The sequence below is a fragment of the Dermochelys coriacea genome, chromosome 5 (assembly GCF_009764565.3).
Source record: "Dermochelys coriacea isolate rDerCor1 chromosome 5, rDerCor1.pri.v4, whole genome shotgun sequence".
Classification (NCBI taxonomy): domain Eukaryota; kingdom Metazoa; phylum Chordata; order Testudines; family Dermochelyidae; genus Dermochelys; species Dermochelys coriacea.
Genome location: NC_050072.1, coordinates 1,873,596 through 1,889,867, shown reverse-complemented (window position 1 = coordinate 1,889,867; position 16,272 = coordinate 1,873,596). Strand labels below are relative to the sequence as shown.

General features: G+C 43.0%; 1 protein-coding gene across 10 annotated transcripts in view; it reads left to right on the top strand.

Moving 5' to 3' along the window:
• The window catches only part of UNC13B (unc-13 homolog B), a 389,750-nt gene that overhangs the window by 322,325 nt on the left and 51,153 nt on the right, over positions 1–16,272 (top strand). For all 10 annotated transcript variants that reach the window (XM_043514555.1, XM_043514556.1, XM_043514557.1 and 7 more), the window contains 4 exons: positions 4,268–4,364; positions 4,941–5,084; positions 5,721–5,798; positions 9,177–9,254. In XM_043514555.1, coding sequence (XP_043370490.1) covers positions 4,268–4,364; positions 4,941–5,084; positions 5,721–5,798; positions 9,177–9,254 — 397 coding nt within the window. The remainder of the gene's footprint in view (positions 1–4,267; positions 4,365–4,940; positions 5,085–5,720; positions 5,799–9,176; positions 9,255–16,272) is intronic.

The window sequence follows — 16,272 nt, the reverse complement described above, 5'->3', positions numbered from 1 at the left end:
CCTGTCCTTTAAATCAACTCTGTACCCAGTGACTGGAAGATAGCTAATGTAATGCCAATATTTAAAAAGGGCTCTCGAGGTGATCCTGGCAATTACAGACCGGTAAGTCTAACGTCCGTACCGGGCAAATTAGTTGAAACAATAGTAAAGAATAAAATTGTCAGACACATATAGGAACATAAATTGTTGGGCAAAAGTCAACATGGTTTCTGTAAAGGGAGATCGTGTCTTACTAATCTATTAGAGTTCTTTGAAGGGGTCAACAAACATGGACAAGTGGGATCCAGTGGACATAGTGTATTTAGATTTCCAGAAAGTGCCTCACCAAAGACTATTCTGTAAATTAAGTTGTCATGGGATAAGAGGGAAGATCCTTTCATGGATTGGGATCTGGTTAAAGACAGGGAACAAAGGGTAGGAATAAATGGTACATTTTCAGAATGGAGAGGGGTAACTAGTGGTGTTACCCAAGGGTCAGTCCTAGGACCAATCCTATTCAACTTACTCATCAATGATCTGGAGAAAGGGGTAAACAGTGAGGTGGCAAAGTTTGCAGACGATACTAAACTGCTCAAGACAGTTAAGACCAAAGCAGACTGTGAAGAACTTCAAAAAGATCTCACAAAACTAAGTGATTGGGCAACAAAATGGCAAATGAAATGTAAATGTGGATAAATGTAAAGTAATGCACATTGGAAAAAATAACCCCAACTATACATACAATATGATGGGGGGCTAATTTAGCTACAACTAATCAAGAAAAAGATCTTGGAGTCATCGTGGATAGTTCTCTGAAGACATCCAGGCAGTGCGCAGCGGCAATCAAAAAAGCGAACAGGATGTTTGGAATCATTAAAAAAGGAATAGAGAATAAGATGGAGAATATCTTATTGCCCTTGTATAAATCCATGGTACGTCCACATCTTGAATACTGTGTACAGATGCGGTCTCCTCATCTCAAAAAAGATATACTGGCATTAGAAAAGGTTCAGAGAAGGGCAACTAAAATGATTAGGGGTTTGGAACGGGTCCCATCTGATGAGAGATTAAAGAGGCTAGGACTTTTCAGCCTGGAAAAGAGGAGACTAAGGGGGGATATGATAGAGATCTATAAAATCATGAGTGGTGTAGAGAAAGTGAATAAGGGAAAGTTATTTACTTGTTCCCATAATATAAGAACTAGGGGCCACCAAATGAAATTCATGGGCAGCAGGTTTAAAACAAATAAATGGAAGTTTTTTCACTCAGCGCACAACCTGTGGAACTCCTTGCCTGAGGAGGTTGTGAAGGCTAGGACTGTAACAGGGTTTAAAAGAGAACTGGATAAATTCTTGGGGGTTAAGCCCATTAATGGCTATTAGCCAAGATGGGTAAGGAATGGTGTCCCTAGCCTCTGTTTGTCAGAGGGTGGAGATGGATGGCAGGAGAGAGATCACTTGATCATTACCTGTTAGGTTCACTCCCTCTGGGGCACCTGGCATTGGCCACTGTCGATAGAAAGGATACTGGGTTGGATGGACCTTTGGTCTGACCCAGTACGGCCATTCTTATGTTAACCTTAATGTTCTCTTAGCATAGTTCTCTCTATGGAGTTTCTGGTGGAGGAGAGAGAATCTTAAAAGAATCCCCCTCCCCAAAATTACCCTCCCTTTTTGCCAGGCAGTCTGGCTAGACAGCAAAACACCTAAATGACCGTGAATTTGTAAACCATTATGCTGGAAGTATTATGCATCTCATTTATGGCTAATGGCTTTGTGTTCTCACCACTGCATGTGGCAAGCTTTCTGAAGTGCCTTTATCTCCTTCTGTGAGTGTGCAGTGAATGTCAAAGGTGCAATACGCAATGGCTGGTAAGGGATAACCATTAGGCAGTTCTGCCTCCTTCTGTGCCATAAGCAACAATTAGTAAGTAGCAAGCAGCCTGTGTCATTCATTGAGCTGTAACTTTCTGGGGCAGTAAGCAATACAATACAGTGTGCAGCTTGCTACTCAGGAGCTCTGCAGGGGATGGGAGACTTGCTAGCTACTCTTATAAACTACCTCTGTTTCCTTAGTATCTGAGCTCTCTTGTAAAAAGAATGAGTCATGGCTTAAAAAGCATTATCGTTATTTAAAAACCAAACAAAACGCTCAAATCAAGAGAGTCCTGCAGCCCATGCACAAACCATGACTTTCAAAGCCTCAGAACTGCCAGGTCAAAAGCAATTTCACTGGAACATGGAAAGATCTTTCCCTCTATGAGGGAAATTTTCCCATCATTGCTAGGTCAGCAATGGCTGACAGCTTTGTTAGGTAGTGCTGGTGTAGGCAGGCTGCTGCTGGCATTTAACACTGTGTCAGTTACAATTTCCAATATTAACATGGATGTGCTGTATATGCAAAGTTGTTAGGAGTATTTAAGGCTACCCAGGATGCTCTGCGTTTGTGCGCTCACTCTCTGTCTGTCTCGCTCTCGTGTCTCTCACGTTATTTCACATTCTTTGCTAATTCAAGCAGCCATAATTAACACCATTTGAATGAACTCCATGGCCTGTTCAGAGAAGGTCGTACTCTATTGTGAAGCTCATGTAATACACTTCTTATGGATTGAATTCACACACGGGCCCTTTTTTCCCCTTGTTTGTGAATGCTGTTTGGTAATATATGAAAGTGAGATTTGCAGCAGCTGCAGTACTTAAATACTTACATATAGAAGAGCTGTGCAATGAACTCTAGAGAGACATTTAATTCTGATGAAACCTTAAATGCTATGCTGCTGCTTAAACACCACCGAAAACCTCCCCTATGTATTGTCCTGATGCTTTCAAACAGCAAGAGAACAGGGGCTGGCTAGCTCAAGGGATTGCTGACGAGATACAGATCCTTTCTTCTCCTGTTTGCTGGTTCAGATCCAGCACATCAGTCCTGGTAGCTGTCTGGTGCAGTGAGTTAGGAGTCTAGTCCAGTTCCAAGTGGATAAATGTCCCCACTTTAATTGTAAAGCTATCTCCTTGGCACAAAAGGGCACCCATTTTTAACAGGCTCAGTTTCCAGAGCCCTTTCCATCCTGCTGTGCTACTCTCTCCCCTCTCCAGGATTGGAGATGGGAAAGCATGGAGGAAGCTTGTTCTCCTTTGCCCGTGTTCCACCTATTCTTGGGATTCATGGAGCTCCACTCTAGGGTGGGTCAATCTGGACTCTTTCATATGCACTAAATTCACTTGCACTCTCACAAGAGATAAGTCACCATGGCACTGCTGATTCTGAATGGGCTGGTGTCTCCTATGGGGATAGTATAGTGCCACCAATTGGATGTTAAGCTCTGGTTACTCAAGCGTTGTCCCAGACTGTTAACGAAGTAGCATGCCAAAGAGTCTAACAGACTGGATCCAACTTGGAGAGCAGTTGTGCCTTTGGGAGAGAGGATGCCAGGCTACCCTACGGAGGGTATGGGGCAGCGGAGAGCAGCACCAGAGTGGAGAAAACTGCCTCATCTGGGATCTCCCTCCCCCAACTCCCAAAATATGTTCCTGCACCTGGAGACAAAATGGCAGGAGGCCCAGGGAAGCCACTTCCTTCTCTCTTTCCTTATGCAAATGCCCCAGTGCAGATCCGACAGCGAGAGCTGCAAGCTCACACAGCAAGCTTCTCTTCCTAAACCTGTATCCCTTAGCTCGTCCCTGGGAGCACGTGTGGTTAAATTCCTCAGAGCCACTGAGCTAGTAATGCAAACAGGAAAAGAGAAAAAGGAGTAAAAACATTGAAAGCAAAACCAGAACCAAGCTATTGAAGAGGGAGAGAGCATGAGCAGAGGTGAAACAGTGCAGGGAGAGAATGAACAAAGTGGTTGAAATGGTAGCAACTGTACTGAAGCCCATGGTTATGAGTCCCCATCTGACAATCCAGTGCTCAGGGGTTCAGGTGAGATTGTGGCCTACTGTTCCTGCCCAGGAAGCAATGTGGGCACATGTGTAAGTACACCTGTGTGTGAGGGTGCTGCTGTCCTTCAGATCCTTCCTGGGGAAAGCCAGCTAGGCACCCAGGCAGATAATAATCAGCTTTCAGACTGGCTCACTAGAGGGTCAACTGCTGTCTGGCAATACATGTAACCAATAAAGCTGGGGAGAGGAAAGCCCACTGAAATGTTTTGAAGGCACTTGAATCACTGAAAGACTCATTGAGTGCTGAGAGGTGGGAATGCCACAAGATTAGTAGTTGTGACTAGGCCCCTGGCAGCGGCTGCTGCGTTTCACACTGTAACTTGCTCTCCTCCTTCTCCCTGTGGCAGATGGTTTGAGCAGTTTGTGATGCAGTGGCTGGATGAGAATGAAGATGTTTCCCTGGAATTCCTGCATGGAGCCCTGGAGAGAGATAAGAAAGATGGGGTATGTAGCTGGATTACTATGCCCAGGAACCAAATAATACCACAGCAAATTCAGAAGCCTGAATGCGGATGCAGCCGTTTTAGCTCACTGAAGAAATGGGAATCTCCTTTATCTTGAGACTTTGTCCCCAGGTCCTCATGAACCGCTTTAACCTAATAGGGACTGCAGAGCAATTCATTTACATGTGGTGCTGCTGCTAATCTGCGTCAGCCAGAGGCTTGGCATTCTCCCACATCCCCGTGCCTGTGAGATAAATCATTGAAATACATGAAACTAGGTACGTGTCTAAAGGTGACAGTGAAAGTGACCTTAATCCATCTCTTCTTTAACCTCACCGAGCACTCCCAGAAGGTGCTGCTATGCTGTACATAGCCTGTTTGAATTTGGATGCGAGCCCTCCTTTATATTTCTCCATTTAAAAAAAAAAAACTGTGCATTTTCGTGTCCATGTTGCTCATTAAATGAACAAGCAAACGATGCATTTCATGAAAGGTCTCGGCAATGTAATTGCCAATCCTGGGTGTTGAGTCATGTCCCTTCCTGGTTCAGAAATTACCATGTGTGTTTTTTGTTTAGTTCCAGCAAACATCTGAGCATGCTCTATTCTCCTGCTCGGTGGTGGATGTCTTCACACAGCTCAATCAGAGCTTTGAGATCATTAAGAAGCTGGAGTGTCCAGACCCTGTGATTGTTGCTCACTATATGAGGAGGTTTGCTAAGGTAACAGCACTAGCATTAAGCTCTTCATCTGCCTTCAATTGTATGGAGAACTTTAAAGTACTTTTAGGGCTTCTTATTCTTGGTTTTAACCGATAAATGCTGATAAAACACCCCCTGTACAAAAAATAAAAATTTAGAAAACATTGGTATTTCTCCAGTAAACACCAGAAATGGTTACATGTATTTAAGGGCCTGTCTATGTGGAGCGATAACACACACCACAGGGGGGTGATTTCCAAAACACATTAATGTTTTGCACATTAATTGGTCCATGTGGACCCTGCTACTGTGTACTAAAGGGTCCCTAGTGTCCTTTAACATAGTACTGTTTGAAACAGTACTACAGTAAAGTGCAGGGAGGAGCATTACAAAGAGATTATTCATTACAGTATACACAAAGAGAAAGTCCTTAAAAAGTCTGATTATCAGACATCTGCATAAAACATTCAAATGGCTTAAAAAAAAAGCCACCCAAAAATGAAATTAATGAACCCTGAAGAACAGAAGCTAAGAGTTTTGAAGAATCCTGTCTACTCTAAGTTATTGGTGTGATTTTATTTTCGTGTTTTCCTGCAAACATCCTGCCTTTCTCAGTCCAAGAGGAGAGCGTAACATTGTTCACTGTTGTCTTTGCAGACAATTGGGAAAGTGCTGATGCAGTACGCTGACATTCTCTCCAAGTGCTTCCAGTCCTACTGCTCCAAGGAGAAACTAGTGAGTAACATTTGATTTCCCCCCTCCCCACCTTTAGAAACCCAGGCATCACTGAACCGCTCTACAATAGCTTTAAAATAGCAGGTTAATAAGTCCTCATACTGCAGCTGGGAAGCCCTAAACCTCGTCATTGTTGCTCATGTCATCAAGCCCCAGGAGTTTTATGGAGTTAATTTCATTTTATAGGTGAGCAAATCAAAGTTAAGAACATAAGAAAGGCCATACTGGGTCAGACCAAAGGTCCATCCAGCCCAGTATTCTGTCTACCGACAGTGGCCAATGCCAGGTGCCCCAGAGGGAGTGAGCCTAACAGGTAATGATCTAGTGATCTCTCTCCTGCCATCCATCTCCACCCTCTGACAAACAGAGGCTAGGGACACCATTCCTTACCCATCCTAGCTAATAGCCATTGATGGACTTAACCTCCATGAATTTATCCAGTTCTCTTTTAAACCCTGTTATAGTGCTAGCCTTCACAACCTCCTCAGGCAAGGAGTTCCACAAGTTGACTGTGCGCTGAGTGAAGAAGAACTTCCTTTTATTTGTTTTAAACCTGCTGCCCATGAATTTCATTTGGTGGCCCCTAGGTCTTATGGGAACAAGTAAATAACTTTCCCTTATTCACTTTCTCCACACCACTCATGATTTTATAGACCTCTATCATATCCCCCCTTAGTCTCCTCTTTTCCAGTCTGAAAAGTCCTAGCCTCTTTAATCTCTCGTCAGATGGGACCCGTTCCAAACCCCTAATCATTTTAGTTGCCCTTTTCTGAACCTTTTCTAATGCCAGTATATCTTTTTTGAGATGAGGGGACCACATCTGTACGCAGTATTCAAGATGTGGGTGTACCGTGGATTTATACAAGGTGAATAAGATATTCTCCATCTTATTCTCTATCTCTTTTTTAATGATTCCTAATTGGGCACTTGCTGTGTGTCAGTCCCACCACACCTATGTCAGAGGGTTTTGCTCTCCATTAAGGAAATGGAAATAAATGTTCCAGACGCATGCACCTTGTAGACTCAGCTAAGATCCCCTCCCTCCCCAGGCTGCAGCCGCACATGGAATTGTTGAGAGCAGAGATGGACCATTTCTGTCGAGCTCCATGCTTGCACAGGGTGCTTGGCCACGTGATGAGATGATGGCCAAGGTAGACTCTGCCTGACTTGCTGGGGCTTGGACTCTTCTCCCCATCTTTTCCTTCTGAACCTGGGGAGCTGCTTTATGGCTGCTGCTATCACCTTTTTCCAGGGCCCTTTGGAGTGAGGCATCCACCCTATTGTCTAAATCTTGTTTTACAGCCATGAAAAGAAATGGGCGTGGGACACTCTTTGTAGATCTTTATACTATGTCTGTATCCCATTTGGCTTTCACAAACACTTCCCAGTTTAGTATCCCCTACTTCAAACTAACTTGTTGTTCAGATCCATTTCTAGATCATTAATGGTGGTGGTAAATAAAACTCTGTGTCTGAAATCTGGATGTCTGTCACATGCTGTTCTTGATGCTCTTTTTTAATGAAGCCAGGGGAATGCTCCAGCCTTCTCTTAGCAAATGGGCTTTCTCCCTTTGTGCTCATGTAATTCAGATTCTGTCAGGACATGGCACCAGAGAAGTCACACTCCGATCACAGTGGCTGTAAATGGAGTGATCGATAAGTGCTCTAGCATTCCAGATTTCAAGGCCATTAGTTGGTGTATTTTTTCCTGTGCAGTTCAATAGGTAATGCATCTGCGACTGCCCCAAGAAAGTGAAAGAACAAAAATAGTGATATAGTGAATAGTTGTTCACTCAATTTTCATGCGTTTACCAAGACTTTCTCCCCTTTCTGCTGCAAGTGCTAATTGTTTGTACAGTTTTCATTGTTTCTACCCATAATTATTTTCTTCAAAAGAAATAATTTCCCACCATTTTCTTGAAATAAAGGCCACAGCATGCAAATGGCTTCCATCTGTTGTGTTCACAAATGGTTCAAATCTCCTGTAGTTTCTGAACAGTACTCTGTGCTGTACCCAGCCCGGTAGCCTGCCAGGGATGCGTATAGAATTGGCATCCATCCATGTTTGGGGAAACTTAACATTTCATTCCCTAAGTTTTCTTTTGCTAATGGCATGCACAAACAGCAGTGAATTAACCCAAAGAGACTGTGAAGCCAAAATAGTCCACATCTGATCCATGCAGTGTGGTGGAAACCTAAGCTTAATCTCTGGAAGGAAATGCCCATTGCGTGGCCCAGCGTGTAGACCTAACCATGAACGACAACAGATGGGGCTAGGACACCGCCATCCCCCAGTTCTGTTCAAGAGAGATGGTCCAAACAAGACAAGCCATTCCACTTCTGTGACCTAGAACTCAGTCAGTCTGCCAGATGCTCCTTTTCTTCAAGACCCACGTCAATGACCTTCCTTACTTATAGATCAGGCAGGAGTTTCCCCATATATGGACAATTGGAAAGCACCCTTAGAAAATCCCTTGAATGGTAGAAGTAGGGTTTGGCAAAATATAATCCCCTATATAGAAAAGCTTCCATGCAACTAGAAGTCTGGCGCTCTCATCAGGAGTGTTACTGGTGCAGAGGATCATCATTCATGGGTGTTTGACTATTTGATCCAGTGGGGAGCTGTTCCCTTGTAGCCGGGTGGATTTGCTCATATGTCGGGGCACTTAAAACAGAAGGTGCATCTCATCCATTTAGGATTAATGCCACTTCACCATGGCCTGGCAGTTTTCTAGGTCAGATATATGCCTCTATGCTACAATCCTCCAAACTGCTACTGGATGCTATTGTCAATTCAAATGCCTCCATGGGTACTGTGTTCAGAGGAGAGATTCTGAATGAGGCAGGCTGAGACGGATCAGTGCATCCCTTCTCCCTTCAGCCCTAGCTGAGTCCCTCCCTAGAGATGTTTGGGGTCTGCTACATAGAGTCCCTTAATTGCAAACAGGGGGAGCTTGAGCAGATAAATTTTTCTCCTTCACTGATGCGTGAATTTCTGGGAGCAGCCACCTCGTTGTGCAGTACCTCCCCTTATGATCTGTATGCAGTTGAGGTCAGCACAGGTCAGAGTTGAGAGCCTGGGGGCGATGTCAGAATGGACTCTTGCAGGAGGGCAGCTGCCAGTTGTCTACTTGATCAGCCAATTGTCTACTGGAGCAACCTCTCAACCACTGATTGGCATGTCTGCAAGAAGCTGCCCCCTTTACTGTTTGGAAAGAGGGACTTTCCTCCTTAGCTTCGTTAGCACTGAAATCTGCCCCTGCCCTTCCTCATCATTTACATGCTGGGGGAAATTCTATCCCTGGCTATGCCAATGAAAGAACAAATAATACTGTTGTCACCCCCATCAGTAACAAGACTTTGCCATTGCCTCCTTCAGCCCTGCATCCTGATGAACAACATTCAGCAGCTGAGAGTGCAGCTTGAGAAAATGTTTGAGGCCATGGGTGCTAAGGAGGTAAGAGTACTAAAATTGGCTACTTACACCCATAACTACTGGTTACCTAAAGCCTCCGTAAAGATTAGGGCTCCATTGCTCTAGGTGCCAGGCTGTCAAAGTGAAAGGACAGCCCTTGCCCTGAAAATCTTTGTCTAATTGAACACAACAGTAGGCTTTTCAAACAACAGACAGGAGCAGGGGAGGGAGGACAAGGGAAGTAGTAATAAGACAGTCATAAGAACATGCATTAATATGGGCACAACAAGATGTTTTCAAGTCTGTTTTTTAGGAATGTTGACAAACTCTCCACGTTATGGGCATAAGTCATTTTGCGCAGTGTATAAAGGAAGGTCAGTAACTTTGGTTGGGAGTAAACGACGTACATTTAATATATTCTAAAAAAACACATGCTGTGTAATGCACCTGTCTCATTCTTTGGGTCACTAAGGAAGGGTTTGCCAAGGTAGATGTATCGCGCTGTTCCTGAGACCGTTTTGTTCAGAGGGTAGCAAGTTTCAGAGACGTGAAAGAATTTTGTTTGTTGCTGTTTGTGACGAGGGGATGCTCAGCTATAATGTACATCTTTTCCCCTCTCTCTCTCTCTCCATTGCTTTCCAAGACTCGGGATGACGAAGAAAAGGCCACTGATCATGTTAGGAAAAAATCTTTTTCAGAGTCTCAGGGCATTTTCTTTAGCTGTGATGTGCTAGATCCTCGCTCTCATCTGCACGCCAAGAGGATAGTTCAGGGGTGGCATTTCACTGAAGTGCAGTTCAGCTTTTTGACTCTGCACTGTTGTTTCCAAGTCTCTCTAGTGCTCAGTGGCATAATTCTAAGAAGTGACAAATGCTTGTTTAAAAACAAAACAAACAAAAAAAACCTGCTAAATATTTCACCAGCTAATGCAAGGGTGACAGCAAAGAGGTTTTCTTCACAGTGGAGCACAGTTCTCCTCAAACGAAATGTCCCAGCACAAAGGGCCAATTTTTCAGAACAATTGCTCCCATGATTAAACATATGTAAATGATTTTATGAAGGCATCACTCACATGTACAAGGGGTCACCACTAAGAAATCAGCATTTGCCAAGTTACCCAACAATGCTATCAGATAGCCACAATATTTCCTTATACTTACAACGGGAAATAACGTAGTATCTCAAATGGCTGGTGGTAAACTGTATTTAATGACAATATAAACTATGACAGGTTTCAGAGTAGCAGCCGTGTTAGTCTGTATTCGCAAAAAGAAAAAGTACTTGTGGCACCTTAGAGACTAACAAATTTATTAGAGCATAAGCTTTCGTGAGCTACAGCATCCGATGAAGTGAGCTGTAGCTCACGAAAGCTTATGCTCTAATAAATTTGTTAGTCTCTAAGGTGCCACAAGTACTCCTTTTCTTTTTAATATAAACTATTTCACTTAGCCTGGATAAGATCACACTCTGGGAAAGGTGCATCTTTCAGCACAGAATCTCAACAATGCCTTTCCCAGCGCTTTCCCGGTGAGTTGAGAAATTATAGGGGGGTTTCAGCTTGCACCACAGGTTCACAGGAGAGTCCTGTGGCCGGCACTGGGGATGTGCAAATCTCTGCATTTTCACACTCATTCCTAATGCTGCATAATGACTCAGCACTTCATGAACATACAAGATCACATAAATGAAATAACAAGTGCATGTCGAACTGTTTTGGTGTAAGGTACAGTACAGTGTGTGTAATGTGCTGGAGTGTTTAGGGTACATATGTTCTGCATTCTGTCTGTGGTACACTAACACTCCATCTCTGTCCAGTCAGTCAGTGCTCAGGGTGCTTAGACTCTAGCTGGAACAGGAATGCAGATCTCAGCTGTGATATCACACGGCAATCATCCAGAACAAAACTATATTTATACAAAAACTCATGCATCTGCCAGGACCTTCCTGAGCTCCATCTGCTGCGAGCTTCTCCCTCCCAGCCCAGCTTGTCCCTTTGCAGCATCCTCCATTGAAAGCCGCCTCCTGTAGTGACATGAAAATGGCTGAGAAACTGCAGGCTCTTCAGTGGTCTCCCTGCACAAGGAGGAGGAGATATGCTGGGAACTCTGGCTCAAACGCTGTGACTCACAAACCTGGGGAGAAAAGGAATGCAAATAACATGCTGAGCAACTGGAATATAGTTTACTCAATATATTAGAAAGTTTTCCTGGGAGTGAAACTCTTTGCTATGTACTGTTAGTTCACCTCATCCACTTGCCACCGTTCACTAGAAATACTTCATTTAACTTGTGCTGAGTACCTAAAATAGCTGACCTCCCCAGGGTTTTCCTCTTGGAATGCATTTAGTACTTTGCTGCATAGATTAAAACCCTGCCAGATCCTCTGTTCCGCTAGCCTAGACTGCCTTGTTCTAGTTTTAGTGGTTGTTCTGACTGTGATTAGTCCTGGCTGGTGAATATCAGTTAATGAGAGGACGACTCTGAAAATAGAGCTAATTATGTGCTCTGGAAATACCTCATCTTGTGCAAAGTTTTTGTTCTCTCCTTCAAGAAGGACAATTACTTGGTGTTTACAAGAGGTGCGTACAGCATCCATACTTCAAACAGTGGTTGGCACTAAAATGTAAACATTGCCCTCACTGCTGTCTAGAAAGCAATAAGAGGAGCTATTTCCCTGTAAAGAATAAGAAAATGTTACGGTGAAGTCACATCAATGCTCTCAGTAAATGTTTGTTTTTGTGTGTTACCCAGGGTATTATGTCTGAATGAAAGCACCCAGGCAGTTTTCCTGTAATTATACTAATATATTAGGAGTTGCAGGTAGACAAATCATGTATATTAGGAGTTGCAGGTAGACAAATCATGGAAGTTAGGAGTTGTAGGTGGTGAGAAAGATTCAATGAATTTAAGATAGCATGCACCTTTGACTACTTCAGCTGCATTCTGTTCACCTAATCCATCCACACATGGAGTACTTCTAATATTACAAGGCTCTGAACAGGTATCAAATATTATTCCTTCTCTTCAAAAATGTGAAATCCTATCCCTGCCTGCATTCCTTGTACTCTCCCTAAAACATTACCCAAGGATATCACCTGTGGGGTAAGGCAGCATTCAGCCCTAAACCCCTGGGCGTAATACTCAATATCTTGTAGCCTCAATGGGTCATAAGCTGGAGCATAAAAGATCTGGAAAATCCTCCTTCCAGTGGGGTGTACTGCCCTGGTTTCCCACCTTGGAAGATCCCAAGAGATTCCCTCATTCAAACTACAACATTATACTTGATTGAAAAGCTCTTTTAGATCATTTTTAGAGTTTTATACCACTTTATTTTTCTCCCTTTGAGCCTGTGCAGTGGATCTCATGCTGCTAGGGCAACTTGACTTAGAGGGATACAAATATTTTCAATACAGCTTCCAAAAACCTCTCCCAAATGTTAGGTGTTTGGGGGAAAAATAGCATTTCTGAAATTATTTGTAGTGGTAAAACCATAATACACAATGATGATGTGGTGTAAATGTTGTAGGCACCGGTTCTATGGTGATGGCAGTCATGTATGTTCACTGATGTCACTGACATGACTTCGGAATAACTTGTATAATTCACTCATCCCTTCACAAATGCATAATGTTTTTCTGAAAGCTCTGCTCTAGGAATTATTTTGGGGAAGGCTTCTGGCCTGTGTTACACAGGAAGTCAGACTAGATGATCACAGTGGTCCCTTCTGGCCTTGGAATCTGAATATCTTTGAATGTGGCAGTCATAAAGTCATGCAAGTAAAACATTCATACCACCTGTGCTGTTTTCTCTTCACCCCTCATGTTGTTCTGCAGACCTCTGCTTGGGAATGGTACAAACAGTCTGACAGTGGGCAGTGTAATACTTTTCTATTTTCATTCATCAGGAACGACTTTGCAGCCCACTCCTACCTTCTTCTGTCTTTCACAAGTTATGCAATCATTAACTTCTGCAGGATAAAAAACCCATGTACTGCACTGCCCACTGTCACGGATTCTCGATATGCTGCACAAGCCCAATTAAAAGGTGTAGAAACTTAGATTTTTATGAAGTACAAGCCTCCCAAGGAAAATATCTGAGAAGAAGGATATTTACAGTCGAACATCAGAGTTACCAGAATTACAAACTGACCAGTCAACCACACACCTCATTTGGAACCGGAATTACACAATTAGGCAGCAGCAGACACACACAAAAAAGCAAATACATTACAATACTGTGTTAAATGTAGCACCTTAGAGACCAACAAATTTATTTGAGCATAAGCTTTCGTGAGCTACAGCTTATGCTTATGCTCAAATAAATTTGTTAGTCTCTAAGGTGCCACAAGTACTCCTTTTATTTTTGCGAATACAGACTAACACGGCTGCTACTCTGAAACTTGTGTTAAATGTAAACTACTAAAAAAATAAAGAGAAAGCAGTATTTTTCTTCTGCATAGTAAAGTTTCAAAGCTGTATTAAGTCAATTTTCAGTTGTAAACTTTTGGAAGAATATCCATAATGTCTTGTTCAGAGTTACAAACATTTCAGAGTTATGAACAACCTCCATTCCTGAGGTGTTCATAACTCTGAGGTGCTACTGTACTGAGCCTTGAAAATAAAGTCTTCATGAGACCTGTCTTCCTCCAGTTTTCATGCCCTCAGCTATCAGCTAAGCTGTATGAAAAATGCTCCAGTAAAACCTACTCTCTTCTTGGTGTTCAGACAGATTTATCCCTCATTTTAAATGCTCAGTCACCTGATGACAAACCCCAGGATAGCTGAAAAATAGCCTTGACTTTGTTATAAGAGCTGTGGGAAAGCATTCCTTGGGTCCAGGCTCCTGCTAAGAGCTTCTTATCCTGCTGAATTCTTCAGTCTTGTAAGACTGCTGTCAAATCCACACTAGAGGTAGAAATGCATACTGCTGGCTTTGCTCAGCCCTCCATCTTCTCCCTTTCCTGAAAGGTGGGGGAGAAGTGAGTGATCCTTGGGACCATGTGACATAAGCCTGGGATAAAGATAGAAACCAACGTATTGTGTCTTTTTAAAGAAGGTCTCAATCTGTTTTAGCTTATCAAAAAGAAGTGAGAGGTGTCTTGATTACAGTGTATAAGTACCTATGCAGGGAGAAAGTGCTGGTACTAAAGGGCTTTTAAATCTAACAGCAAAAGGCATGACAACCATCAATAGGTGGACATTAGTCAGACAGAATCAAATTTAGAAATAAGGCCCAAATTGTTACCAGCAAGGGGATTAACCATGGGAACAAACTGCCCTGCGCAGTGGTAGAGTCTCCATTTCTTGATGTCTTCAAATAGAGACAGGATGCCTCGTCTCTGAAAACATGTTCTGGCTTTGTGTGTAAGGTGGGTGTTGAGAGTCTCCATTCATTGTCTTGACACTTCTTTTAGATTCATAGATACTAAGGTCAGAAGGGACCATTCTGATCATCTAGTCCGACCTCCTGCACAGCGCAGGCCACAGAATCTCACCCACCCACTCCTGTGAAAAACCTCACCCATGTCTGAGCTATTGAAGTCCTCAAATCATGGTTTAAAGACTTCAAGGAGCAGAGAAGCCTCCCTCAAGTCAACCATGCCCCATGCTACAGAGGAAGGCGAAAAACCTCCAGGGCCCCTCCAATCTGCCCTGGAGGAAAATTCCTTCCCGACCCCAAATATGGCAATCAGCCAAACCCTGAGCATATGGGCAAGATTCACCAGCCAGATACTACAGAAAATTCTTTCCTGGGTAACTCAGATCCCATCCATCTAATATCCCATCTCAGGGGATTTGGCCTATTTACCCTGAATATTTAAAGATCAATTACTTACCAAAATCCCATTATCCCATCATACCATCTCCTCCATAAACTTATCAAGTAGAATCTTAAAACCAGATAGATCTTTTGCCCCCACTGCTTGCCTTGGAAGGCTATTCCAAAACTTCACTCCTCTGATGGTTAGAAACCTTAGTGTAATTTCAAGTCTAAACTTCCTGGTGGCCAGTTTATACCCATTTGTTCTTGTGTCCACATTGGTGCTGAGCTGAAATAATTCCTCTCCCTCTCCTGTATTTATCCCTCTGATATATTTATAGAGAGCAATCATATCTCCCCTCAACCTTCTTTTAGTTAGGCTAAACAAGCCAAGCTCCTTAAGTCTCCTTTCATAAGACAAGTTTTCCATTCCTCGGATCATCCTAGTAACCCTTCTCTGTACCTGCTCCAGCTTGAATTCATCCTTTTTAAACATGGGAGACCAGAACTGCACACAGTATTCTAGGTGAGGTCTCACCAGTGCCTTGTATAACGGTACTAAAACCTCTTTTTCCCTACTGGAAATGCCTCTCCTGATGCATCCCAAAACCGCATTAGCTTTTTTCACAGCCATATCACATTGGCAGCTCTTAGTCATCCTATGATCAACCAATACTCCAAGGTCCTTCTCCTCTTCCGTTACTTCTAATTGATGCGTCCCCAATTTATAACTAAAATTCTTGTTATTAATCCCTAAATGCATAACCTTACACTTCTCACTATTAAATTTCATCCTATTACTATTTCTCCAGTTTACAAGGTCATCCAGATGCTCCTGTATAATATCCCGATCCTTCTCCGAATTGGCAATACCTCCCAGCTTTGTATCATCTGCAAACTTTATTAGCACACTCCCACTTTTTGTGCCAAGGTCAGTAATGAAAAGATTAAATAAGATTGGTCCCTGAGGATCCCTGAGGAACTCCACTGGTAACCTCCCTCCAACCTGACAGTTCGCCTTTCAGTAGGACCCGTTGCAGTCTCCCCTTTAACCAATTCCTTATCCACCTTTTGATGTTCATATTGATCCCCATCTTCTCCAATTTAACTAATAATTCCCCATGTGGCACGGTATCAAATGCCTTACTGAAATCTAGGTAAATTAGATCCACTGCATTTCCTTTATCTAAAAAATCTGTTACCTTTTCAAAAAAGGAGATTAGGTTGGTTTGGCACTTTTAGATCCTCAAACAAGATGCTGTAGAAGTGCCAAGTATTATTCCTACTAGAATTAGAGCATT